This window comes from Streptopelia decaocto, assembly GCF_964273445.1.
Source record: "Streptopelia decaocto genome assembly, chromosome: 3".
NCBI classification, from domain to species: domain Eukaryota; kingdom Metazoa; phylum Chordata; class Aves; order Columbiformes; family Columbidae; genus Streptopelia; species Streptopelia decaocto.
Window position 1 is genome coordinate 110584506 of NC_138656.1, and position 27707 is coordinate 110612212.

Below are 27707 nucleotides of genomic sequence, written 5' to 3' on the forward strand. Positions count from 1 at the left end.
TTCTTGCCAAAATGCCATTTATTGCAGTATACCTTTACACGGCATACAGATAACCAGATGTTGCATCTTCTGTTAAAACTCTTATTTCATTTGTACCACTTAAATAACACAGAATGTCATGTTTGTTTCACAAACTGTCAGTTTAGGCTACCAAAATAAACAAGTTTTTTCCTTTCCCCCTAGCAAGGTCATGAGGTACAACTGAAGTTTACCACTTTCTTTTCCTGTGCTTTACAAGAACCTTTTCATGGATAAACCTATCAAACAACATTTCTACATTCCTATACAAAGCAAAGAATTACAGCTGAAATTAACACCATGTGGTCACTGCATTAACCTATAAAAACTCATTCAGTTAAAAAAAAGACATAATGGACTTTGCAGCTTTATTTAAAAACAGCCAGCTACACATATGCACAAGTTTTCTGTGTGCATAAAAAAGAGTTTGGAATCTAGAAGTGTGGTTTTTTTTCCTGGGTTTGCAGAGAAGGCACCAATTTTAGCTGCGTAGCAGCTCAGGAGTGTTTCATACTTCATTTAAATTACACAGGTTTTTAAGTTCTACTGTTAATGTGCAACACTTGTACCAACTGTTGCAATATTCTCCAATATTCTCTAATCACTTTCTCTGGCTCAACAGTACAAATATTTACATCAGTTGTAAACACTCCTCTACCCACCCCATACCTTCTGCATTGAGTGATGAGGAACTGAACTTGCAAGAAGCTAACCAAAGGCTGAGCAGAAGTAAGGCTTGTGCAGAACACCACACTCATCTTCTCACTGGGTTTGAGATACTCTGGAGAACTCCAGACCCTCAATGAGGCCTCAGCACATTGACCACCAACAGCTCCAGGACTTTCCTCAGGAGGTGCTTTTCAGCCCTTACTAGTCTGACATCCCTGGAGTTGCTTCTCTCCAAAGTGCAGGAACAGCTTCTGAAGAGCCATTCCAGAGTTGTGAGAGTCAAGCACGCCAACTGTTGTATGTATTTAAGGCCATATACATTTAGCCTTCCTCAGGCTTGTTTGAGATGCTATGCTTCTCTACCCCTTAGCTGCGAAGTCACGATATGCTGCTTTCTACCTTCCACCCCTGTGTGCCAAGGTGTTCCGTGGCATCGACGGCAGACCGCGTTCCGAGACCACCGCTGTAAACAGTGCACAGAGAGGTAGGTGCTACAACGCGCCATCAGTCACCTGGCGACTACACAGTAGCCTGGAATAAGAGTATTTGCAGCACAACAGATGCGGCACCCAAGAAGAGGGAATGTCTGAGATGAGACTGCTTAGAAAAATCTGTTCCTTACCTAAGCCTAGAAAGAGCAAGAGGGTGGTGGGACAATCCAATGCGATTGGCAAAATGAACTCTTCGCTTAGTTTTGGAGTCTTTGGGGTGTGTTTTGTATCAGTGTATGCACCAACTGCTTAGGAGCTTGTTCTAAGTATGGGATAATGCTTCCAAAATGTAAGTTACTTTAAATCATGTGACAGTCATTTGCTTACCCTGCCCCTCACACCTCTTTTCACTAGAAATCATATTCAGCTTGATGTTTCATAGGCATTAAGTGCTCCAAATACGGCAGTTAGAAAGAGCTAGAGGATTGCAGCATACCAAACATCTGCCCAGCGCAGACGTTAGTTACACTTAAAAGACATGTCTATGAGTTAAATAGGAAGGATCACTGCTATACAGAATTCGAGCACTGATAATCGTTTATTCTTGCTAGCCCTTTCCCTAAATATCAAGAGGTTTATACATACAGTGCTCCCTTATCTTCTCCCCACCGCCTGCCCCAGCAGTCTTCAGGATAAACCAAAGTAAGTCCCACTTCTGTTTAAAAAAACAAAAAATAAAATAAAATAAAGTTGTGCAAGAAAGCAGGGAATGTTCAATGAATCCAGATCTACTTTGGAGTTATAAAATTTCCAATGGCAAAGTGGTAAGGGCAAATAACCCAATGATCATATGGCTTAAGTTTAACGCAAAGCACACTAGGAGGTCCACGTGCAGGGAGAGAATAGTCCAAGAGAGGTGGAATAAGAAGTGTCCTGAAGATCAGTGTTTATGCATAGAATTCTTCTTGTTTGTGTGGTTTTTGGTATCCTCCGTTAGACTGTTTTGGTTCATCCAGTGAATAGCTGCCTTCATCTTTTTTCTTCATTCTGTACAGCATAAATGCAACTAAAAACACAGCAAACACCAAGCCTACTAGTCCTCCAGCAATAACACCTAGAAGGGGGAAAAAAAGCCACAAATTACTCTAGATGCCACACCACACAATGCTAGTATGATTCTAAGTTCCAGATTGTTCCTTAAAGTGCAGTTCCTGACTTCATGACTTCCAGAAACTAATTTGCCCTTTTGTGTGTCGTTGTCCCCCCCCAAACCAGTCATCCTGCCGTTACTAAGACCTTGCTCATGTACCACACCAGGTCACACTGCAAATCATGCAAGACATCGTTATTCAACTCTAGTAATTTGACCCAGGCAGCATTAGAGCAGTTTCACTCTCATTTTTGAAAAAAGCAACTGAATAGTTTTCAATATAAAATTTCAGGTAACTAGCAGTGGCTGCTTTGCTCTTAGCAGATTAATATTTGCCCCTGTTAGGGTTTTGACAGCACAGAATCATAAATCAGGACCCTCATTTCAGAGCTTTAATATAAAAGGTTTGCTTTCATGCTCAGAGATGTATTTGCAGAACTGCAGCTTCTGCTGCCTGAAAGACTCCTATGAGAGTCTGCTTTTACCAGCTAGAGATCTAGAATATCAGGTACCTCCAAGAACTTCTTTTCTGTCCATAATTCCTGAGGCTCCTGCTGCTTTGGCATTCCTCTCAGAGTCATGTGGTACTTCTGAGTTCTGCGTGGGGACCAAATCCTCATCTTTAGTCAAGATGAAGTCTCCCTGTTGGAACATACAAGGCAGGTTATTCATGTTTCCCATGTCTCTTACTGGAGACTTTCCACAGCTTTTTTTTTTTTCTTCATCTAAAACCCTCCACACCGATATAAGATATTAAGTCAAACATTATTTTTGAGAAATTACCACCCTTTCCTGCAAAACCAACTTACCACCCACTACTAAAGCCATCTCCCTGGAAAGAATGTCAAAGCTGTTAGTCCTCACCGGGTCTCCAGAACCATCTTCAGAAACCTCCTCTTGTGTAGGAACAACATCCTTTGGAGCTGTTGTCGTGGGGTTGGCAGCGATATCTCCCTCATGATGAGTTGTAGAGTGGAGCTCAGGCGCGTCTTCAGTGTCTGGCACATCAGAACTGGGGATCTGAGGTTCTTGCTCATGGACCGTGCCTGAGATTTCTGAAGGAGTTACATGAACCACTGAAGGGAAGTGAGTAGTGGGGCTTCTCACTGTTGTAACTGCATCATTTGTTGGCTTCTCATCAGGTAAGCCCATGACAGGCCCTTCGTCCTTCACAGCTACAACTGGCTCCTCTGTCACTACACTGCTAGTTGCAGAAGGAGAGGTTATTTCCTTTTCAGTTCGGCTCTCAATCCCAGGAAGTGTCTGTTCGTTGAAATCCATTGGTGTTGCCAGTAATGAGGAATTAGTCTGTTCTCCTGGCATTCTCCGGGTGAGAGCCTGGTCAGTCAGGGGACCTGCAAAACAAAACAAAATATTATCCTTGGCCAGTTTAGAGACTTGTTAACAGGGTGCTGGCCTACACAGGATGCCTAACCTGCATAGCCAATTTTTGTCATAACAGCAGTTCAGTTTGTAACTCCTTATATTCTTTTCAGTGGAATAAGGAAAGGGCAGACCAACGCACTGCTCAGCAATACTTTGACAGTCATCTGCTTCTCCCTGAGGCACAAGTGCTCATCTGTTTGCTGGCAAGTCGACGAGGGGGATGTCTGCTTCCAGTACACTGGTTGCTCAGGATAGTTATCTGACTCTTTTCTCGTGAAGATCTTTTATGTGATTCAAAGCAGTCAGCCATTTACTCAACATCTTTAGTCATTGGCACATTTGGCAGTGATTTCAGGGTCTTATTCCTGCAGAATTTAATCTAAAATACAAGCATGTGGCTGGAAGGAAGCAGGACACCATGCTTTAGCTTTCAATAGCTTGTTCTTGCCTCAGTAGCATCTCCTTAACTTCAGCACTGAACACCAAAGGTCTCTCTCTGCAGTTTAGTAATTATTCTGATAGACTTTTTCACCACCCTAAAACTCCTTTATTCAAATTCTAAAAAATTATGACTCATGGAAACTTGCATATCTGATGACAGATAAAATTTGCACTTGATGCGTGTCGGCAGGTTGGGGTTTACACACCCTCAAATGGTATCTCCTACCAGCTCGTAAGAGAGGACGAAGGCCCTTCTTATGGTCTCTCTTCCCCATGAGTAAAGAATCATTCCAATTTCATAACATTCTTCATGCAGTGTCTCATATTAGCAGTGACATGGAGTATATCTGCTTCTGGTCCCTTTCAAGTCTCCTACAACTCACTTTCTGCTAATTGTTAGTATCTGAAGCAATACAAAATGAATAGATTAGGTTCTTTCTCTGTTCCTAATTCTCATATTCTGAGGCAGGGCTGTGTATGATTCCTCCCTCCTCCTCTTTTAGCTTGGATGCTCATCAATGTCTCATTTGCCACATTCTGGAAGGATCAAGCACTAACAGTACGAGTGCTAATAACTCACCTGCACCTGAACCTGAGAACCCATCGTCATCATCACCAGATGAATCGAGATCCTCAGGAGGAAGGTTCAAATTTGTAGTTTGCTTTAAAGAAAAAGGGAAAAGCTTGGTTAGTGATGAGATTACTTGAAGTTATCGTGCTGCTTGTGCAGAGTCCTCTAAAGGCTCCTGAAGGTTACGCAAACTTTCTTTGTTCGGATTACATTTTCTCTTCTTTCTTTATTCCATTCCCCCTCCCCAAAAGAGTAGTTTTGGTTAGTCTGTTTGGTGTTGGAAAGGCCAGTCTTGCTGCCTCCCTTCTCTGCGCTGCTTCCAGGCTGCACTTGCTTTGGGAAAGAAGCAAGCGAGGAAGCCATTCAGAGCTGCATCCTGGTAGCAGCTGCTGCTCAGTCCTCACACAACACAACCATTCTGCTTCAAGTTCTGACTTTTTGAGCCCTTCCAGCACTGATCACGTATCTGAAACCACATCATCTAACTGGCAGTAGAATGAGATACTCTTTTTAGCAGTGTGGGCACTCAGACTAAGTCCTGAGATAGAAGCCAGCCTTCCATGTAGGAAAACACAGCCCTGACCTTTCTCCATTTATGCTTCAAGGAGTGCACTAGCCCACATAGAAGTTCAGCTGCTGAAACAAGAGACCAAACCCCTGGTCTGCTGCACCTGTTTGTCATGACACACAATGCTCAAAGCTGTTTGGGATATCCCAAGAAAACAACACTAAGTAAAGCAGAGTGATTACTTTAAGCATCTTGTTGACCTCTGCTGTACACACTTGCTGTTCCTGTCGGTACAACATGCTTGACTCTCAGCTCACAACCAGCCCCAGGTTTATTTCTGCAGGGCTACCATTACCTGACCTGTCATTTTCCCTTCTCAGATTGCAAATCAAAGCCCTGTAAGTAATTTCTTCGGAATTTCATCTTTCCCCATCCAACGACAGTCTCCATTTTCCAGAATGTTGACTTCTATCCCATCCTCAAGATGCCCTCATCATCCCTTGCCAGCACTGCTCCATCTGCAATAGGAGATATTGCATTGCACCATCCAAGCTGATCATGGTTTTATCAGGAGTGTGAAATCTCATTTTATTATGTAAAAAAATATATTCTTGCCAGCTTTGCACCCAGGCCCACTGTACTCCTCTAGCTCGCATTAACACAGTGTCACTTAAAAATAACACAAATTTTCATCCTAGGAAGAAATTACTGGCACTACTATAATCTGTCAAACAAAGCAATTGAGCTGTCTCATTGTCACTTTATTACCTACATAGCTGTATTTATTTGCCCTATCTCCTTTTCATTCTTTTAAGGTACCTAAGTTCATCCCATCTTCTCTTCCATCCTTAAAACCTTATCCATTCACCACATTTCCATAGAACAACTGGTTTCCAAGGTGGTTATCTAGCCCATTAGATTTGACCTCCCTGAAAACAAAGAAGTATGCAAGCTGTTACCAACCTAATCAGGCTCACCCCTTCTGGGTGACCATTGCAGTTAGATGATTGGGGTTTTTTTTAATAACAAAAGAAGTAAGAACAACAACAAAAACCCCCCTCATATAGACATTAAGCTTCTTAGCACTTTCTCTACTAGAGAGAAAAAAGAGAGAGGAAAAAAACAAACACATACAAAACACTTTTCCTCAAGCTTCTGCAAGCATATTTCTAGAGTAATTTCTGAGAAGAAACTGCCTTTCAGTTCTTTTAGCTGCATGTCATGAGGTAATTTGGATTTTTAGATTTGTCCCTGCTTGTTTGCACTGTGCTTTTGCACTCACCCATGGAAAGTAGGTCAGATACGTACTTCCTGTATATTTTCCTTCTTGAGTCGAAGGTCAGTGACTCACACAAGCTGATATCACTACACTTCAAATATTAAAGAGTATGAGCTGTTGGTGCAGAAAGAATATGGAAATAACTACCAGGCTTCCCTCATTCTGCTCCCTTGAGCTTCCTTTCCAGTACGTTCAGAAGTAAAGTCAGACTGCAGAAACTGTACCATTTTGGTTGATGTGGGGTTAGGGGACCATTTTTCTCCCTCCTTTCTTGCACTGGCAGTTGCAAGCACAAGCCTTTGTTCCCATTCAGCTTGCATTTAAGTGCAAAAGGGGGACTCATTGCAAAAAAGAGTGCATTCTCCTCCCAGTGGGGAGACTCTACCTTGAAACACTTAGAAAACAATCTCTCCCACTTTTTATTGAAGAGAGGGCCTGCCAATGCAGTTTAAGACCTGTCACCATACACTCCTATCTAGGATCAGACTAACTTCCTTCAAATCTGAATTTTCAGGGGTAGCTCATGCAGGATTTCCAAGAACACCTGGACAGATGTGATGGTCTGCAGACCTTCACAACACCCCTGAAAGGATCACAGCCTGTCAGGAAGTGAAACAGCAGCTCTTGATCTTGACTATGGAACCAGCACCCCTTCCCCTTGTGGTGTTCACAGGTGAGGCTCGTTCATGCCACACTTCCATTCTTGGTATCTAAGCATGTCCAACCAGCTTACCCTTAGATTTCCCCTCACACCTGAGCTTTAGCTTTTAGCAGCAGCCCAGGCTGCTGTGTATTCTGCTTCTCCATAACCTTCACCGTGTACTTGTTTGAATCCTAGTTTGATTTCTGTATCTGAGCAGGGATAGCTAGGTCCTCCTCAGAGGAGGAGAGTCCAGTGAAGCCCAGTCTAAACCAATGGAAACCCATGGTGTCCCGGTGTGGAGTTGCCCAGCTGCATTCAAACATGAAGGCAGATTCCGATCGGTTCCTGTCCCCTGAGGCTGGCTACTGTATTTCAAGAGAACAGAAGACATGATTCAGGACTCAAAAAGTTTTCCACAGCTTTATATAAGAACTTAGTGAAGATACATTAGATGTGTCCTTCTACTTAGCTGTCCCCAAAGGATCTTGCCTCAGGCTGCTCCCATGGGAGCTGCAGCATTTCACCAGGTAGTTTGAGGCCTGGGATTTGAGAAGGACTTTCTTTGCCCCAAATACTCAAGGGACAGTGTAGGATTATGCACAGTCAGAATATCCACAAAGTGATGTAACTTCATGACATGATCAAATTTCATGACACGCGAGCATTAAGGAACGTTTGCCCAATTTATGTAACTGCACAGTTATATACAGACTACACTTCTTGCTCCATGGACTGCAGCTTCAATAGGCATGAGAGGCAGTAGAGTAACCTTCCCTATGGCACCACAAAAATACCACAAAATACACGTACTGCAGAAAGGTCATGCTGCTATAATGATCTGCTGCTGAAGGATTTCAGACACAGCAAGGTTAACATAAAACACTGACACAGGACAGCATCGGAAGGGCTTGAACTAATTCGGGTTTGCATCAGGAAGAGGGACTGTGCTGTTCAGACAGCAAACACCTCATGGTCAAGGCTTTTCCATGACCTTTTATTGCAGCAGAGTTACACCAATGAGAAAGGTTTTGATTAGTCAAAAGGATTAGGGGCGCAGAACACGTATTGAATCACCAGGTTGCGCTATCGTACGAAAAGTGCAGAAAATAAATTCCATCTTAAAGCAAGATTGCTCCACCAACAACTTTGCACTACTTCAGCTAAAAGTTTTTTTAATTGGACTGTTAGATAGAATCAGCTAATGTGGACATGCTTTTAAAATTACTTCCATCATCATCCAGTTTATTGTTCAGTCCACTGAGAGTATTTATGGACCATTCACATTGTAATTGATGCCAGAGAGGCTGGATGAACACGTTTAAGTTCAAACAGTTGACCTTTTGAAGGATCTCTGATGGTATCTCATGTATTCTAGCCAAAAGACTTTCAATTCTTATACTGTACCTACAACATGTTGCTTTTACTGCTTACCAATATAGTATTCTTTTAGTTGTGGTTTTGGGTTTATTTATTTATTAAGTAGCTCAGACAACTGATTAGAAATACTTGCCTAGTCCTTTTGATTTGCTGTCACTGAATTCAGTTGCATGTGAGGGGTAACATTTTTAAGAGCATTTTTTTGATATGCAGTAACCAGTGGAAGACTCCCTTCCCAAGTATCAAAGCAGCCTATTTAGGGGAAACGCTAGGGAGATTTTGAACCTCTGCTTTTGCTGAGCACTCTGTTGTTGCAGAAAAATAGTTATTCAGTTCGGCTGGGACGACCAGAAAGCTGCTTCGCAGCACCTTCAATTAATGAAGAATGGGCCAGGCTTTCACAAATCATTAGCGATATTATAGGCTCCAGAAGTCTAACATACTCCAGTCTTCTTTTTTTTTTTTTTTTTCATTTTCAAAACATCATTTCTAACTATTCTTCAGTCTTTATGTTGGTTGCAGTCCCAATATATGAATCTGTGTTTATCCCTTCAGATGCCAGAGCTCCCTCCTGCCAGAGCCCAGATCTGGAATACTCTCTCACGACAAAGGGGAGATTTATAGTTTATTAGTTGATCTCACCACACCCAAACTGGGAACCACATTTCTTTAATTTGCAGCCATGGTATATGTAAAAGGAAGCAGCTTTTTTTTCAAATTGTTCTTTGATGTAAGCAAAAACACTGGCTTTGCCACAAGCTGCTACAAGCCCTGAACTAGATTAAGGATGATTTGCATCCTGCTCTTATTAATCCCAGTTAGTGATCAGCCTATTACAGCAGTGTCAAAAACACTTGAAATCATCCATTATCTCAATAATGCTGTTAAATTTCCACATTTGTTTCTCCTAATAAATCCTTCTTATTCGGCTGAAAATGAATGACCTGTAATGAGCTCTCCCACCTAAAGCACCTTCCTAAGCATCCTGCAAGATTCTTCCAACTTTATGGGAGGCAAAACCAATGGTTTGCTCTTGTTTAAGAGAGACATATAAGAACAAGACAAGCATTTGCTCTCTAGTTGGCTACCAAATAGAACACTGGAGCATCTAGAAAAGATGTTCACAAGGATTTGAACAGCTCTAAAATAAACTCAAACAGAAAGGTTTGTCTTTCACCTGTTTCTATATCTTGAAAAGCAGAGCTAGACCCTCTCACAGAAATGCTAGCTGCGGCAGAACAGCCTGAAGAGCTTCTGACCTCAAAATATTGGTGTTAGTGTGTGGGAAGACAAAACCACCTGCTGAAAGAAATTTTATCTCTGTTGAACCTTGATATTCTGCAGTTAATAGCCCACATATAATTAACTCCAGTCCCAGATGTCCATGGTTTTCAGACAACTTAAATGTTTAAGGTAAAAAAATCCAACCCTAAAACAAAACAGCATCCTCCTTCTGCAGGCACAAGGACTGCTAACATTAAGTTGACCATGTACACCTTCAATTTAACAGCCAGCCATAAATCCTGGAGTAGCTGAAACAGAACTGACGCTTTTATGCGGCAAGTCAGACATGAAGCTTGCGTGCCACGTCTGCTACAGCAGAAGTCAGTGGCAATGTGGCACCATCTCAGCTAATGGCTCTTCCAGTTGTTTCTCCAGTTATTCCACTGCTCAGGATAAACACCAGTGCTGCTTGGTGACCCTGCTGGTTAATGGAGTAGGTATCTTCCTACAACAGCCAAACACACAGACTAACAGTGCAGGCCAATGAGCAGAAAGAAACCTTCAAACCATCCCACAAACAGCTCATGAACGGGGTAGTGTAGATTTAAGCCTACCTTTTGTCCCTGGCTAGTGTTCCAATCAATGCTGCACAAAGCATTACAACTATCTGCCCTCCCTATTTCAGATGGTGTCATTTTCCCCCTCCTTCAATGAACTTCTGCTGCGTACCAACAGGCTTCAGCATCCCCACCTGTCCATCCATCCTTTTATGCCATCTGGATTAAGGCTGGTTAGTGGTTCACAGGATGCTCCTTCCACAGGGACATGGTCAGGCAGCTCTCAAGTGAAAATTACAGGGTAATGCAAGGCAAGCACCATTGTAGCAGCAAGTTAATCTGGCTGCTTCTCTATCAAATCATTATTAGTGTAAAGAAATCTGGAAAATTTTGGTTGAGTTCTTACTGGCCTCCTGTTCTTGGCTGAGGACTTGAGAAAGGGACTATCTTTGAGGGAGAGGTCCTCATTGCAACAGCAGTTGCTTTTGTTTGAAGCATGAACCACCTGATCATCACACAGTAGGTACCTCTTGGCACTCAGCTCTGGGGACAGTGAAACACCGTCCAACACCTACTCAAAACAGAATGAGAGCTTTTAGGATCTATTCCACTGTGGGAAGAACAAAATAGACTGTAAACTCTGCTCGCTGTCCTCTACACTTTGATTATGTTTATCAGTATCTCAAGGATTGGTGTCAAGGGGATGGGACCGGACTCCTTTCATTGGTGCCCAACGATAGGATGAGGGGCAACGGGCACAGGTTGAAGCACAGGAGGTTCCATCTGAATATAAGAAACTTCTTTGAGGTGCCCGAGCCCTGGAACAGGCTGCCCAGAGAGGTTGTGGAGTCTCCTTCTCTGGAGACATCCACACCCGCCTGGACACATTCCTGTGTGATCTGCTCTGGTGAACCTGCTTTAGCAGGTGGGTTGGACAAGATGATCTTCAAAGATCCCTTCCAACCCCAGCCATTCTGTGATTCTGTGATCCTCCTTTTCTGCCAAATTTTGTGGCTGCAGATGTAGAAGCATTCACTGATCCTTTGAAAAAGATGCAGTGTCCAAGGAAGAAGAGCATCCAGCTACTCCATAAGCACAGCAGCTATGGTCCCAATACTTCTAGAGACTCACCTGGTAAGTACCACACCACTACCCGATTAGCATTACATTTTCTCCTTACTGTGACAGGCCAACTTGTTTAATTAAGTAGGGTTGAAACACAGCAATCAACATGCCAGGAGTGAAAATGAGCCAGCCTGTCACCAGCAGGTTGGGTTTCACATTCTGCAGTGAGGCCCTTTAAACTACCACCTCCCACGAGAACGTGTCACTTCATGCTGCCTGGACCATCCCCTGCATTGTTGTTGATCTCACAGTGAACCAGATCAGGAAACTGGTCTGGTTAAAAAAAAAAAAAAAAAGGGGGGGAAGGGAGAAAATATCAGTCAAAGAATTTTCCAGTAGGACCAGTTCCTCCATCCTGCTCGGTGCATGAATGCACAAGTGTTTGTACTGGCACAGGGCAGAGCGCGGCAGCCAGGGCTGCTAAAGTAATTCATACAGAATCACGGCCAGGGTTCCGGGGTGCTGACATTCAGTCACCTGCCCAGCAAAACCCTGTCACCGCCACGCATCCTGGAAAGGGGCATCGCCACCCTCAGACCGCAGGCAACATGCAAACCAGAGGCTGACTCAAAGTGCTGTGCACGTTTATACAAAAAGCAGCAAGGAGAGGGGTTGTAGGGAGCGTTCTCTTCTGCAGAGCGTTTGGAACAAACCTTATCCATTGTGAACAAAGTCTGACAGTGTTTTAAGCCCTCCCTGACCTCCTAAACACAGCAGCAAAGGTTAGATAAATGTCTTAATCAAAAAGGCGGTAGTTCTACTTCTGTCTTGGGCCACCTGAACTTTACAAGAGGCCCAGTGCAATTGCCATTTAGTGCTGGACAAGGAGTGTATCGCATGTCCTTCAGCAGAGAGGGCTGAGCAAAGCCAGAGGGAGCTGGAGTCCAACAGGGCTACAGACTCCACAGCCAGGGAAGCCCATGGCCACGCAACATACGCAGCGTCAGCGGCAAACACACAAGAGCATCAGCGGCAAACACACAAGAGCATCAGCGGCAAACACACAAGAGCCGTGTGCACTGCTGGGAGCGTACAGAGCACCACGTCAGCTCTGACGCACAAGAGCTGAGCTGCCTCCTAATTCTCTCACCCAGTTCCACCAGAAGTCTGGCCAGTCCTTCAGGAATACAGAGAAGCAAGTTAAGAGTCTGTGCTCCTGCTTTTTCACCTGGAGGATACATCAAACAAGTAAGTTACTACACATGGTTTTCACTCATGCCAACCTGCTCCTTCCAGCCTACCCATACAGCCCAGGCCAGTGACTGAATCTCACTGACAAGTCAACACATCCACAGATGTGGCGCACAACAAGCACTCAACTCTGAATCAGTGGCAGATGAAAGTTGTCACAACATGGCCAAAAGCGGGATATCTTTTGTCTCCCACGTTCAAGGCAGCCTGGGTTTTGAAGATGCGGTCTAATGAGCCAGCTCTTTTCCCTGCAGCCAATCTCATGAGAAGCAGCCAGTTCAGTTTTATGCTGTTAACTGCTTTTCTTTAAAAAGCCTTCCCTGCAGCTCTTTAACATGCTTGATAGTTCAGGTATTCATTTCTTCAGATAGCACAAGAAAGCCACGGTCAACATATAGCCTCCAAGAGCTGTGCAAAGTAGGTAGGAACTAATTTCAATCCATTTCAGCTGGTTTAAGAGATGAGCAGTGACCTGCATAATCCCAGACTGGACAAACCTAATTTGTCTTAAAACCCTCTGACATAAAGTCACTGGTACTTTTTACTTTCTAGCATAGTAAAACCAGCTGAGAAGATTCAGTCTTACAGCAACAGCCAGTTCATCTGCTTGTTCAGAAAAGAACAGACGGTGAATTGTTTAGTTTCAGACAAAGCCAGTGATGGGCTGCCTGTCCCAGGAGCCCTGACAAAATAAGGTCAGAATATCTTTATGAAACGGAAACCCATCTAGCAAAGGGCTCCAGTAGCCCAAAATGCACTAGCCATGTACACTAGTAACTGCAACACAGATAAACATGATCCTTCTGATGGAAGAAGAAATTGAGAGTGGCAGGATCCAAGGCCCCTGCTGCCTCTTCCTCCCCCCAGAGTAGCACAAGCACATGCCTGCTGGCTACCACGTACCCTGACCTGGCTAGTTCACACCATGTAGGATGGCCACAGGACACACGCAGCCCCTGCTGGGGATTTCAGGCAGGTGAAGCTGAGCAACTCGCCTCAGACAAGTAATCAACAGTTACAACCGCTTCCAGGGAGACTGGACTTTGTCTTGGAGTGTTGCCCTCCACCACATATAAACACATTGACCTTATGTCCTCAACAGTGGTCCCAGCAAAACCAGTCACTATCCTTGCCCAGTTATCTCAATCCATGCAGTGACCTCTGTTGCCATGAACAGACTTGCTTGCAGCCGTGTGCAAATTCCTTTCTTTGCCCCATCTCTTGCAAGCCACTCAGCCGGTCTTACAGGATCAGCACTGAGGACTGTCACTGGAGTGACACTCACTGCAGAATCACCAAGACTTCCTGGCAAGTGCAATAGCGGGCTTCGGTCCGCCCAGTTGCTCCTCGACAGCATGAATGGGTTGGAGAAGACAGTCTCCTCTCCCCATAAAGCTAAGAATAGAATAATAGAATCATTTTGGTTGAAAGAGACCCTTAAGATCATTGAGTCCAACCATAACCTAACTCTAGCACTAAACCATGTCCCCAAGAGCCTCATCTACAAATCATTTAAACACCTCCACGGATGGTGACTCAACCACTTCCCTGGGCAGCCTGGTCCAATGCCTGACAACCTTTTCCGTGAAGAAAATTTTCCTAATATCCAATCTGAACCTTCCCTGGTGCAACTTGGGGCCATTTCCTCTCATCCAATCACTTGCTACTTGGGAGAAGAGACCAACACCCTCCATGCTACAACCTCCTTTCGGGTAGTTGTAGACAGTGATAAGGTCTCCCCTGAGCCTTCTTTTCTCCAGGTTAAACAGCCCCAGGTCCCTCAACTGCTCCTCAGACTTGTGCTCCAGACCCCTCACCAGCTTCATTGCCCTTCTCCGAACTCTCTCCAGCACCTCAATGTCTTTTCTGTAGTGAGGGGCCCAAACTGAACACAGGATTCAAGGTGGGGTCTCACCAGCACCAAGTAGAATGGAACGAATGGAACGAATGCCCTGGTCCTGCTGGCCACACTATTCTTGACGCAAGCAGCAGAAACCACAGAGCTCCCAGTACAGCAGACCAGTTAGCACTGCAGCCCTGAGACTGATGAACGTAGTCCGAGACTAGGTTCGAGGCAGGAGTTGCAAAGCAGCTAGTGTCTGCATTTGTCCCATTTGAGATAGTCCCCTTCCAGTCAGCCTGTCAGCTCAAACCGGTCAGCATGCAGCTGTAGGCCATGTGCCAGGATGCGGAGAGGCTCAGCCCTGCAGGCTCCTCCCGCTGAGGCCATTGCTGCGGAACAGAGCACAAGCCTGCAGCACACCCACGTCAGGACACAAGAGGCAGTTCAAAGACTTTGATCCAAAGGAGCCCAGCTTGATCTTTTCATCTTCAGCCATTCAGCTCAGAAATCAGAGACGTGTCTATAGGAAAGCATGACTTGGTCTATGGCATCTCTAGTCTTCAACTGAAGCTGGTGGCACACTGTGAATCACCAATGTCTCTCAGCAGCACCAGGAAAACCTGTATGCACCTCTGATTCCTGGAGATAAATGCCCTACAATGTAGCTGGTGGAACTACTACCCATTTCAAATGAGCTCCATGGTAGCTTTTGTGTGATCAGCAGACCACCACAAGCAACACTACAGCTGCACGAGTGCTCCAACCTGGGCAGATGTGCTCCCAGAAGTCAGAAGCAACCTCATCACCATAATGCACAGTATTCTGGAGGGGAAGAAGCTGTTTGGCTTCACCCAAGGAAGGAGAGCCAACGTGCAGCCAGGAGTATTTTCCTGCCTCCAGGAATTATTATCAGGCAAGACTGAGTGCAACAGCTTTTGGTATCCAGGCACATGGCTAGGAGAAGACCCAAGTTCTTATCCCTATCCTGGAAGTTTACCCTCTTCTCCTCCTTGAATTCTAGCAATTACCTGGTGCAAATATGCCAAGGAGCCAAGAGACAAAGCTGTAAGATCTTGAAGGATCACAGAAGCATTTTTACTCTATTTGTGATACATATATGCGTTTCTAATTTCAGCAAACTGCTTGCAGTGCTGCGCTAGGTCAGTGAAATCCAAGTTTCAGATAAAAATCCCTAGTGTATCACCAAACTAACGGTTTACTGGCAGCAATTCTGGTTCCTAGCAGCTAGGAAGTTATTTAAGCCTCAGCAGAAAGGTGAACTCACAAACTGGATAACTGAACATCTCAGCTAAAGCAGGTTAGTTGGTAAACTGATTGAGACTATTTAAACCTACAAACGGTTTTATAACAACAGGAAAAGCTGACAAGGTATTCTGACTGGTTACATAAAGTTAGAGCAACCTGAGACTCAACAATCCAAGACCAGGCCTGCTTGATTGCTTTTGTAAACTCCACATTTTCCCCAGAAAGAGGCACAACAAAGTCTCCAGTGCCTGTGAAATGCTGTTTTGCTAACAATCTGTATTTTCTATATGCACATCCCAGACATCTGATACCTCTGAATGCTGGATGTCATTATAAATCTCTTACCCAGCTTCTTAGTTATGGCATCACCAACAACCCTTTTCAGGCACACCCCGCATTGAAGAGCTGATGGATCAGGGAACTGGAAGCACCCAGAAAGAGCTGCCTGGCTTGAACAGACACCATCCCAGTCTCCATCTCACACATGTGCACCAGATGGCAGGACCAGTCACACCCAACAACCTGATCACTTGGTGCTGTTATTTGTCCATCTGCTACAGAAGGCCTCAACTATTTGCAAGGGAGCTGCAGACACAAGTCAGACTAGGGCAGCAAAGTGAGCCAACAGTTGACATTCAGCAGGTCCCTTCTGATTTGGGCACACTCCCTATAGCCAAGCTCTAACCGGTGCTTGGAGACTCACACCAGCCAGCTGCTGGTCTGCTAAGAAGGAACTTTCACGTCTCAATTAGCAGTTGCTGGACTCAGGCAGACCGTGCAAGCAGCTTTAGATTATGGGTTTGATGCAATCCAGGGCAGTGTAAGACCTGCCAAGGTGCAGGAACCAACACACATGGCTAAGTGTACTTTTTTTGCATTTCCTTCTGTGCCTTACCATTTCCAGTTTCAAGTAAACCAGCATGCGTGTGAAGAAATCAAGTCTCTCCCTACATTATGAGGTCTGTTTTATCCACAGGATCTTAGAGTGTTGACTAAGTCTAGATTGTTCATAATGCAGGAGTCATCCCTGCCAAACAGATGCAGTTACACCAGCTTGACTAAGCCATGCACAAAACAACTGAAATATCTCCACCAGATGCAGGAGCCACATCTCAGATCAGGAATACCCCGTTCCCCCGTCCCAAGAGACTTCTCAAAGAGGCACTTTCGGCATCACCCCCTTCGTTCCTCATAGTCTTAGCAGCTCCTGAAGAAAAGCAGCATGTAAGTGTTTCAGGTACTGCTAGTTTCTTTGGAATAAGCAGCAGTAGGCCAGATGGCTGGACCACATTTCACTGAATTACTCTAACGCAGAACACAGTTCAGACTACATGAACACCCTTTGAGAAATACACACGCTCATAACCACTGAAGCATACAACAAGTGATCTACCCATATAAAATGGTGCAGAGATGAAGCTCTCAGTGCTTCTTTCTAGGACACTAATGGTTTCTGTTTTCAGGTTCATAAAAGCGTTGGTAATCCGGCATGTAAAACAAAGTTCTGACAGCAGTAGCTTACTATTGCCCTGTTTACAGTTAAATTATGCAACACCTCAGTGAGATTATGGAAGCTGGCTGGTGCACTTCCAAGCTGAGTCATGAGGGTGTTGAAGCATCATTTCAAAGCTGAAGCATCAAATGAAATCCTCCCATCAGAAACAATCATCCAAAAAACCTGCTGCTGCAATTGCACTCTAGTCACCTATAGTTCTACTCATGTCAGAAATGAACATTAGGCATTTATTGACCAAACACCTAGCACATTAAGCTCATCAAGTCACTGGGTTGCACTGTTTAGTACCACATCTATGCAGCAGAGCCCTGACCAAGGGACTGTTACAAAGGCAGGATAAATCAGAGAGCCTCCCTTTGATCCAAGCTGTTATCCAAGTCTCACTGTGATGAATACTACCTTCGGCCACTTCATGCCTTCATTCTTGAGTACACAGCTTGTTCACCTGTCTTCCCCATGGCCTTGTTTCAGAACAGTCACCAAATCAGTTGAGGAGGTTATAGTTTAGGGGAGTGGAGTCTAGATGCTCTCCTGCCTCATACGGGCAACTGGAAGACTTAAGTTGTGGTTTGGATATCCCTGCATTTTACACATCTACACTGTGAAGAGACAGGAGACATCACTAATGCCACTGCTGATGGACTGTCAGGCATTAAGACAAGTCAATAAAACAACACCAAAAACTGCAAGGCAAGGTGAAGTGCTTTAGTACCAAGTTACGCCAACATGTCCCTTAGTTCAGACAGGTTTCTAATGAGGAGTACCATCAGAATAGCTAGATATGACATAACAACAGATCAAACTTGTGAGACACTACTCAAACATCACTAAAATATTTCATATATGGATAAACTTCTGGGTCTACTCACTGACTACCAACTCTAGTCAGCACAATTTGTCTCTAAAGAAAGTAAATAAAATGCTGAAGGACCACCTTGTGGGCCAGTTCTAAAAGCACAGGTTGAATGGCTGGCACACACCAGCACCACCACTACTACATGGAATGCTTTGCTGATCCAGGTTTCTAGTATTCACCTTGCAAACCTCAGCTGATTGATTCCACAGGATTTCTGACAGAACAGTAGTTGCTTATCCTTCCGAAGCATCTGAAAAGGTTCAGTTTTCAATGAGAGTCGTGATCTCCCATTACGAACTTTCACTTTCTTTTACTGGATACTGCAGTTTTCGTAATATTCTGGGCCTGCTGCCAGAGACCCACCGGCTACATCCATACTAGTAAATTAAACAACATCAGGGAATGTCCTCGGGCACTGGAACACAATCTATACCATCAAATTATTAGAATGATCTCTGGCACAGTTTCGAGCCTTGCCAACTGGTCTGCCCCCAAATAACGCCTGGGAAGGTTCCCCAGCAGGCAATCCGGTGGTGTGGGAGTGTTAAAGGACAGGTCAGAAAATAAGACTGGCTATATGACTGGGACGCTAGCATTTAAGTTGACTACAAGAGTAGCGTCCAGCCTGTTTTACTCATTAGATTCAGTGTAAGGTGGTTTAGTGGATCCTTTTAACCCCTTCTGGCTGCATGCTGGAGAGACGGGGACCTACTGAGCATTTAGCACGTTTCAGGTCCTACAGTAAAACCTTCTAATTATTCATAATCTCATCTTCCAGCTCCTGCAGTAAGAAGCTCACCACCATTTCACAGCTCGGTGCTGCTACAGATGCAGACTGAGGAACTTTTTGCCAGTCAAACTCTCTTCAGAGCGGAGCTGATGCTGCTGGAGGATTAAGGCAGCAGCTTTGCTGTTCGAGGCCGTGAGTCAGTCGATGTGAGTGCACGATAGCAGAGCACTCCTCTGCCACTGCCCAGACATGCCAGAGTCAGCCTCTTTTGTTGGGTGCTTTGTTCGCTGATGGGAAAGTAGTCATGATCTAGAAGATTCCTCCCGTTAGGACAGAAAGAGATTTAGCAGTCAAAGCCGTCTAGCTGCAGGCTGTTCGGCAAGTTTCGATGCAAGCTTCGCTACCACTTTGCCACTGCACGTAGGTGCCACTTACACCCTGTTAGAGCCAGTGAGGTGGACTAATCTCATTTGACCATCAAATCTGCCAGTGCAAGAGTCTATATTACAGTTTCATAAGCACAGAGCATAGCAGGAGAGTGAAAAATATCACATAAAGAATCATTTTGGTTGGAAGAGACCCTCAAGATCATTGAGTCCAACCACTAACCTAACACTGTCACTAAACCATGTCACCAAGAGCCTCATCTACACCTCTTTTAAACACAGATATTTTAGTGTTTGTGTAAGATATGAATCCAAGCAAGCTCTGTGGTTCCTCTAGTTTGGGCTTTTACTCCTTTTACCCCTCAACTTCTTGACCAAACAAAGCTTGAGCTCTATCCCTAAAGAAGATACCTACCAGCTGATCAATGGGATAACAGGTTCTCTCTTCTGCAGAGATGCCCTCACCTGAGACTCATGTTTCAGTAGGTGCACAGGCTGCTCTGAGTTCCTGTGGTTGTGCAGAGCATGAGCATTGAATCTCCCAAATCACCATCCTGGGGTCAGGGCGTACAGCCTGCCAATCCTGCTGTGAGCTTGTCAACAAAGAGCACATGACAAGGACAGGTCTCTCTCTATATAAATATATATATATATACCTGTATTTATATGTCTCCACTCTACTGGTCTCAAAGTACACAATAAAGGCAGGAATGGGGTCCTGTTTTGAGACAGGAAAGAGCCAGGTAGTCTCTTCCTACAGCACTGGAGCTCCCTGTCTGATCCCCAGGGATCATGCAAAGGCTCTTTACCAACACAGCCACAGCAGTACCACTGCTACGACGTGGAACATCTCAAGAGCTCTCATCTGGAAATTGTTAGGTTAATCACTGCTTGCTCTCCAGATGGTAGACTGGCTCCACTCCCCCCTGCCCACCTCTGGCTTCAATACACAGTCTTCTCCTCTCATAATCCCTAGATGCAAAGGGCTGGATGGGAGCTGCTGACTAGCTCTGGCCAGGATGGGTACTGCCACCAGCACCAGAAACTAATGATAAGAGCTTCCCTATGTACAGCCCAGACAGCATTCAGCTTCCTCCCCTTACAAATGGAATGGAGTTCAAGTTTTCTTCCATTTAAGAGGCAATAGGCTCCTCATCACGTGTCACAGGCAGACAAAGAGCAATCCCCATCAAGACGTTGCTACTGCACCAGCAGTGCAGAAAAGTTAGAGGGTGGGGTATGACCAGAACACAGAGCCTCCATGAGAGGCAAGACACCCATGAGTATTTTAAGCTGGCTGGCAGGCAGTTCCCTGTCTTTTATCAGTGTCTTTCATTTAGTAAGGAGTCATTCTGCCATAGCAATCCTGAAAACCTTTCTGTTATTAGAAAAGCCATGAACACCAAGAGGCAAAACGAGTGGACATTGAAGAAAACTATATTGCAAAAACAAGGGCAATGGGGAAAACAGTTCTGCCAGAGAACACAACAGCAAGATGCTAAGTGAAGCAGCAAGAGTTCTTCAACTGATCAGTACCCGAAGGAGTTGCAAACTAGAAGCCTAGCAGGGAAAGCCATGACTTACGACACCTCCATGACTCAGTTGTAACTTCAGCTCCAGTGACTCAACGGGAAGTTCTGCTACCAACTCCATCCAAATCCCACTAACACACTGGTTCCCATCCAGCAAAGCAAGACTCACTGGTGTGACTGGTCTCAGCAGCGAGATACAAACATTACAGTCAAACATGGCAAGAAGCCCAAGCTAACAGACTCCGTTGGACCCATGCCGGTTCCACAAGACCCAGAACGTTGACTGCAGCCAAGCACTGCTTGAGAAACTGCGAGGTTGGGAAACCACCACATTAGCAGATGTTGCTCCACAAGAGTTGCTTGTAGGAGGTCCAAATGTTATCTCACCTTGAGGTAAGGCTTCACAGTGCGGTAACTTTTCCACTAGCATCTCCACAGTAGAAAGTGCACTGTCCCAGGTTTCTAGCCAGGCCAGATAAAGCTCATTTCTGCGGTACACCAGCAGCCTAGCAGAGCAGCAGTTCAAATGAAGTACACTAGTCAACTCTGACTTACGAGACCTGTTAACAAAATTGATACTCAGCACTTCTAAGGAGACACCACATGCTCTCTGCATTTTAAGAGTCTTGGCTCAGAACATAAATGAACCTGTAAGAAACACCAGATATCCTGCCACTGTTGGTGAAAACAGCTTCCACTTCACAAGTTCACTGCCTGTATCACACTACAGGGAGTAACAAAGGTTCCTCACTTCTAATCTACAAATAAACAGTGCCTTCAAATACTAAAATGCTCTGATGCCTCCTCAACAGCTCACAATCCAGCTCCCCCTCCAAAAGTACATCCACTTATGCTTCCGCTCATATTCCTCACTTCAGAACATTGACACAGGACCCAACTATACTCCTTACTCTCTTCTGCAGCCTTTAGCAGAGCAAGACTATGGCATTATTTGAAGGCGCTGATCCACTTGCGCTAGGACAGAGCTGTCGTTGGAGCTGGAAGCTGGTGTTTCCCACTGCTTTGCTAGTTCTCTTGGCACAGAAACAGCACCTGTCCAGTCTGTTTGTTTATGGAGGGAGTTACCATAAAAGTTTCACAAATAAAAAGACGATCACTTTGAGTTAAATTGCTCTCAGATAAAGACACTAAAGGAAAGGTGTCTATGCTCCCCTTATAGGCAAAATGAGATCTAGTCAAAGCAGCCCCAACAAAGCAACTCACCTTGAAGTAGACGTGCAGGGGCTGGTCAGATAATTGCTCTCTTTGACTCCACTGATTACATCGCCATGACTATAATGAGAGCTTAGGCACCTAGCACACACATAGACACCTACATTTAGGTGTCTTAACATCAACTGAACGTTGTCCTGAGGGACTAGTGCCATTTGCAATACCCTACGTCCCAGCGAGTCCATCAACCTCGAGCTGTCCTGGAGTGCTGTGTAAATAGCTCTGAGTTGAAAGAGTAGGAGACATTTAAGACAAAAATACTAACGCTGCAATGCTGAAGCACTACAATTTTACCATTGACAGCACCTCCTCAGGAAAGGGGTCCTATCTTCTCTCTCTCAAGAACATTCCTCCTCTCCGTAGCAGACACAACTAAAATCCCAGCTCCCTGGATGCCAGATGACACAAACAAGTGTGGAATGTCCCTCTCAAAGGCATTAGTATGGTTCTTGGACACAAGAGACAGTTCAAACAAGGTTAGGACAAAGTGCTGCTACACAGGCCACCTGGAGACATCTAAGCACCAGCAATGCAAAACTCATACTTAAAATGGACCAATTTTGCTACTAAAACAGCAGCCTACATTTCAGGTTAGTGCACTAGCTTAATTTTAGAAGGCTTACAGGTTTCTTACACTTGCTGTAACTTGTCTCAGGTTGTTAGAGAGGATTGTTTGGTTTCCAGAAATTTCAGAGTGCTGCCATTAGAAACATTAGCTCTTCTAGCCACTTGAAACTGAGAGAAACCTGGCACAAAGTACTACAAACTTGCACCAGAGCCCCCTTACGTGATACAAATCACAGCTTATTTGTCTCTGCTCTAATTAGAGTTGACCAGATACAACAGAGTCACCATTTTACCGGGAGGTAACCACCAGCAAGTGAGTGTTCAGATAGAAAAGTGCTGTTTATAGTGCTTGATAAATAACATGACGCTGCTCTGAAGGTACTATAGAAGAAAGTGTTTCCTCCTTATCCACTGCGTACACGTTTAATAAGTAAGCTGGACTACCTAATTTCTTCTAATTAGTTTACATTCAGATAGAAATGACATCACCCTTGGAAAAAAGGTTCTGCCTGCTCTGCTAAGCTTGTGTTAACCACCAGTGTGCTCCTACACCAGACGATACAGCCTGGATTGCCCACTGCCCCCCTGCAGCAGGCCATGCACCTTGGCTCACTTGGCTTCTTGGCAGGGTTACACCCTGTTAAAGTTTCCATTTGAGAAAATAACTAGTTTAATCCATTAAGACGCATCAGCGTTCTTATTTCAAGGAAATCAATGTCTCCATCATAACAACAGAGGGCAATGACACTCATACAAGGTGTTTTGGGCAATGAAGTGTCACCTTGAAGAACAGGAACCTCCCCAACCATTCCTACAGGTAATAGTACTCAGAAAACAACTATCATTTGGCCACTTTCTTGTTCCTGCTTATTACTTCTACAATAATATGGATGAGTCAAGTCATGCAGCAATAGCCAAGGGTCAAGAGATGTGCCAGTGGCACCCTTTTCAATAATTCAGACATCAAGAACCCAACGCGACCATGCCTGTAGCCCTGTGATTTGGCACATGCAAAGGACTGTGTAAGGTCACTCAGCTTTCTGTGCCTAATTCCAGAGGTTTTCTGCCACTTGATGCAAAAGCGTAATTAGTCCAGATGGGTGGGAAAGGCGGCTCAGTTCATGTCACTGACATTTCAACATGGGAAAAAGGCCACGTGATCACCAGAAGGGAAACAGCCTCAGCACTGAGTCACCACGAAGAGCCCCAAGGGCTTCTGCTCCTCCATATGTTCAACCAGGACACCCCTCGATCTGAAGTGTCATCCAGGCCTGCGTGTCTCTCATGCACAGGAAAACTCCAGAAAAGCATTTACTTCACGTCCTGTTTCTATTAAGGAATATTTATCATAAGGGAATTTTATCCAAATGTGTTAGAGAGGCTGCAAAGTAACTGCAGTTTTTCCACTTTACTCAGTAGAAAGCTTATTCAGAAGCTATGAGCAGAGCCCTCTCCCCATTACACTCACATGTTTGTCATTTTTAGCCATCTCATAACTACTCACTACCACTGGGCTGGAAGGGTACATGTCCAGATCTACAGGTAGAGTTCACAGACAGAACGGCACAGCGAAACTGGAGGTACTTTGAGCAGCTTAGATCCTGCCACACACTTTGTTCTGCCACTCCTTACCACACTGCTGCTGAAATTCATCTCCAGGCAACTTTCAAATCGATTATTTCCTTTCAGAAAGAAAAAAACCCACCAGTTTTGACTTTCATAATCCTGCCTGCTCACACAAAGCCTCATGTTTCACTTTTTCCTTCTAACTCATCCAAAGGAGAAGACTCCATGAGCCGCGCACACAAGTTGGGCACACGGGAAGCAACGAGCTCATGTTCCTCACCACAGGAGAAAGGGATGGCAACTTGAGCTTTGTGCCTCTCGAGAGGTGTCCCCAAGGACTCCAATCATGCCCAGAATCTTGGGGATAGAGCTCAGGCCTCCAGCACAGACCCGGAGCACCAAGCAAAGCACTTTCACAAAGCTGCGGTGCCGGAGCTCCGTGGAAAAGCCCTCCAAGGGCAGAGCCATCCTCTGTTCATGGATGACATCTGGCGGCAGCTGCTGCGCGGATGTGGAGCTTTCCGAGCCCTACCCAGCCGCTCTGCGCCTCCCCGGAGAGCTGCTCCGAAACACCGGAGTTCGGAGAAAACGCAAGCTTCACTATCGCAGTGTTAGTAACTGTGTTCAGGAGGAGGGGAGCAGAGGACTGCGGTGGGGAGGGAGAAAGCGGATGGCCCCGAAGCGCTGCCCAGGCGGCCCCGGAGGGCTGGAGGCAGCGCGGAGCCGGGATGGCCGCACGCCGGGGCGCGGGAGGGAAGCGGGGCTGGTTTCCCAGGGCTGCTGCCGAGCCCGGGCATCAGGGGAGCCGGAGGATTCGTACGCCGAGTCCACCACCTGGATTTTTGGTTTAGCGAGCAGAAATAAAAGGCATCCGGGAGTACTCTCTGCTGGCCAAGCTCTCTGGGCACAAAGGTGATCGGGGAGCAGCCGACCCCGAGCTCCCTTCGAAGCCCGGTTGTGCCAGGGGCACGGCGGGAGCACCCCCGTTTCAGAAGTCACCCGTGACCACGGAACGCGGGGAAGGGCTCCCTGGCCACAGCTGAACCACAAAGAGCCACATGCGAGAGCTCGCCCAAACTCAGGGCTCGCCCCTTCCCACACCACGCCGGAGGGTGGACGTGAGCATCTCCCCCCCCGCCCCCCTGCCCCATTCCCGGGCGCACCGAGGGGCTCCCGCGCCCCAGCGGGGGGTTCCCGGGCAGCGCCGCCCGCCCCGCAGCGCAGCGGGGCGGAGCCGCCGGCAGGTCGGGAGCGGCCGCAGCGGGTCTGGTTTGAATTAGGGCTGCCGGGGCAGCCCGGGCTGGAGCCCGCCGCCAGCACAAAGAGCCCCCGCAGCCCTCCTGGCAGGGCAGGGCCGGGCAGGGCACCGCTCCGCTGCGATAACCTGTCCGGCGGGGGGAGCCGGGCGGCTCACGGCGGCCCCCTGCGACCCCCCCGAACCGGCCCGGCCCAGCCCGGTCCCCGCCGCCCCACGTGCGCCGCCATCCCCCCCCGGCTCGCCGCGGGCTCACCGGGACAGCAGCCTGGAAGCAAAGGGCCACCAGCCACACGGTCACCACGTTTCTCATCCTTCCTCCTCGCCGGGCCTCGAGAGCGCACAGTCTGTCCCTTCTTCCCGCGGTCCCCTCGGCCACTCTTGTCCCGCTCCTCTTAGCGTTCTTTTAAGTAGCCGCGGATTTTCTCCCTTTTCTATTTTCCTTTTTTCTCCTTTTTTTTTTTTTTCTTTTCGCCCCTTCGCAAGCCCCCGAACCAGCCTCCCAGCAGCGCTCTGCGACGGGAGGGAGTTGAACTCTGTCTTTTAATGAACCCACTGCAACAACCTTCACCTTACGGCCACCCCCCGGCCGGCTCCGCCTCCGCTCCCCTCCCCTCGGCTCCGCTCCCCGGCCCCAGCCCCGGCCCCGGCCCGCCCCGCCGCCCGCCCCCGCTTCCTGCCGCCGCGCTACCTGCGCCGGTCCGCTCCCCGCCCCGCCCGCCGCTTCCCTCCCATCGCATTCCCAGATTTCCTCTGCGGCGGCGGCGTTCTTCCCGCCGAGTTTCCTTCCTTCTCGCTAAAAATAATAATAATAATAATAATTATTAATAATAATAACAACATTAAAAGCCCTCCCTTCCCCTTCCAGTGTGGGAAAATCACGGGGGTGCGCTGCCGTCTCCCCTTCCCCCGGCGCCGCTCCGGACGGAGGGGAGGGAGCGCTCCCCGGGCGGCCCGTCTGCGCCGGGACTCCATGTCACACCCAGCGGGGGTTTCTCCCCCCAAATATAGAGGTTGGGTAGGGGGATGTCCTTCCTCCTGCCCGTGGATCCCCGGAGCTGGCCCCGCACCCTCTGTGCCTTCAGTTGCATCCGATTTTCTGCTCGGAACGGGTTTTTTGGCAGTGTAAAATGTTGCGAGAGGTTTGCGGCAAAAAGTGCTGCTTTAAAAGAAGCTCCTTCTTGCAAATTACCCTTCTTGGGTTAAAAGCAACTTTACCACTCCTCAGCAGCGCTGCGGGTTGGTCTTCACACATCTCACCTTAGACAGCAAAAATGAAACAGTCCTACAAAAAATATACCACGGGATGAATTTTTTTACCCTGCTGGAGTCAGGGCTGGAGTTCCTGTTCACTTCCAGTCAATTCAGTTGTCTTTTTCCTTTCTCTTGTGTGGATGCCAGCACATGTTGAAGTGTTGGCTATAAACAATGCAATTGAATGTGTGTGCAAACATTATTTAAAAAAAAAAAAAAAGAAAAAGAAAAAAGGCAGTTTTAAAGAATTAACACAGCTCGGAGCTGCAGGAGCACACATTGGCTACATGGCCATGCAGATGAGGGATGTGGCCAAGACTGTGGGCATGGGGCTGTGTTGCCCCAGGACTGCTCATGGGGGGAATCCAAAAAAGAGCCATAAGCAGTGAGCACTTCCTGGTGGCTCAGGAGGCTCTCGGTGGGTGTTGGCCCATCTCTGCCAGAGCCAGGATCCCTTCCCACAGCTGTGGCCTAAAGGCTTAAAAGACTTAATTGGATATTCAATGTGGCTAAAACTGTTGTGATTTTATCACGTGTCTTTAATTAGCTCTCTTTTTTTCCCCCTCTCCCTTAAATTACTCATTCAGCCTTCCTAGGCACCACTCCTGCCATAATGCCTTTCCCTCAAATGAGACATGGCCACTGTGTTCTTCTCCCCATGATGTGGCTGATGGGGAGAAGATGGCACCCATGGGTCCCACAGCCAAGATGACCGCTGGCACGTGGGGTGGCTGGCTGGGACAGCAGAGTGGGAAACGGATGCAAAATAAAAGCAATGGGGACACATGGGTGCCTGGTGGGTGGCTGTGCTGGAGCAGCAGCTCCTGGGTGGGAGAGCAGGCTTCCGCTGAGGGATGGGGGGAGAGTGGCCTTTCTGATCCATATCTTCAACCTGATGCAACCAGAACATTGAAGATGGGACTTTCGGGATGGGGCTTGGGACAAAGGTGTTTGGTGCTGGGGCCTGCAGAGTGTGAGGCTGAAAATGTTACGTGGATGTGATGGAGAGGTTGTGACATTCAGCTGTGATGGTGTCACTGGGAATCGGGAAATGTGCACTGGGCATGATCTCGGTTGACAGGAGGAAGAAATGTTTTACACTGAGGGTGGTGAAACACCGGCCCAGGCTGAGC

At 46.5% G+C, this 27707-nt stretch overlaps 1 protein-coding gene across 1 annotated transcript; it reads right to left on the minus strand.

Moving 5' to 3' along the window:
* SDC1 (syndecan 1) lies at positions 1 to 25911 on the minus strand. The gene is made up of 5 exons (XM_082048912.1): positions 25577 to 25911; positions 4676 to 4757; positions 3133 to 3623; positions 2781 to 2910; positions 1 to 2232 (listed from the first exon to the last, which is right to left on the minus strand). Exons 1-5 carry the CDS (start codon positions 25631 to 25633, stop codon positions 2066 to 2068), a joined length of 927 nt encoding a protein of 308 aa, XP_081905038.1. The 5' UTR covers positions 25634 to 25911; the 3' UTR covers positions 1 to 2065.
* Positions 25912 to 27707: the final 1796 nt, after the last annotated feature.

What these genes read in the sequence shown, in the direction of transcription:
- SDC1 (XM_082048912.1), bottom strand. Translation starts at nt 25,633, where the DNA reads ATGAGAAACGTGGTGACCGTGTGGCTGGTGGCCCTTTGCTTCCAGGCT. An exon ending in GCTTCCAGGCTGCTGTCCCG is followed by an intron (nt 4,758 to 25,576) that starts GTGAGCCCGCGG and finishes TTTTCTTTAAAG; the next exon opens with CAAACTACAAATTTGAACCT. An exon ending in CAGAAAAGAAGTTCTTGGAG is followed by an intron (nt 2,233 to 2,780) that starts GTACCTGATATT and finishes TCCCCCTTCTAG; the next exon opens with GTGTTATTGCTGGAGGACTA.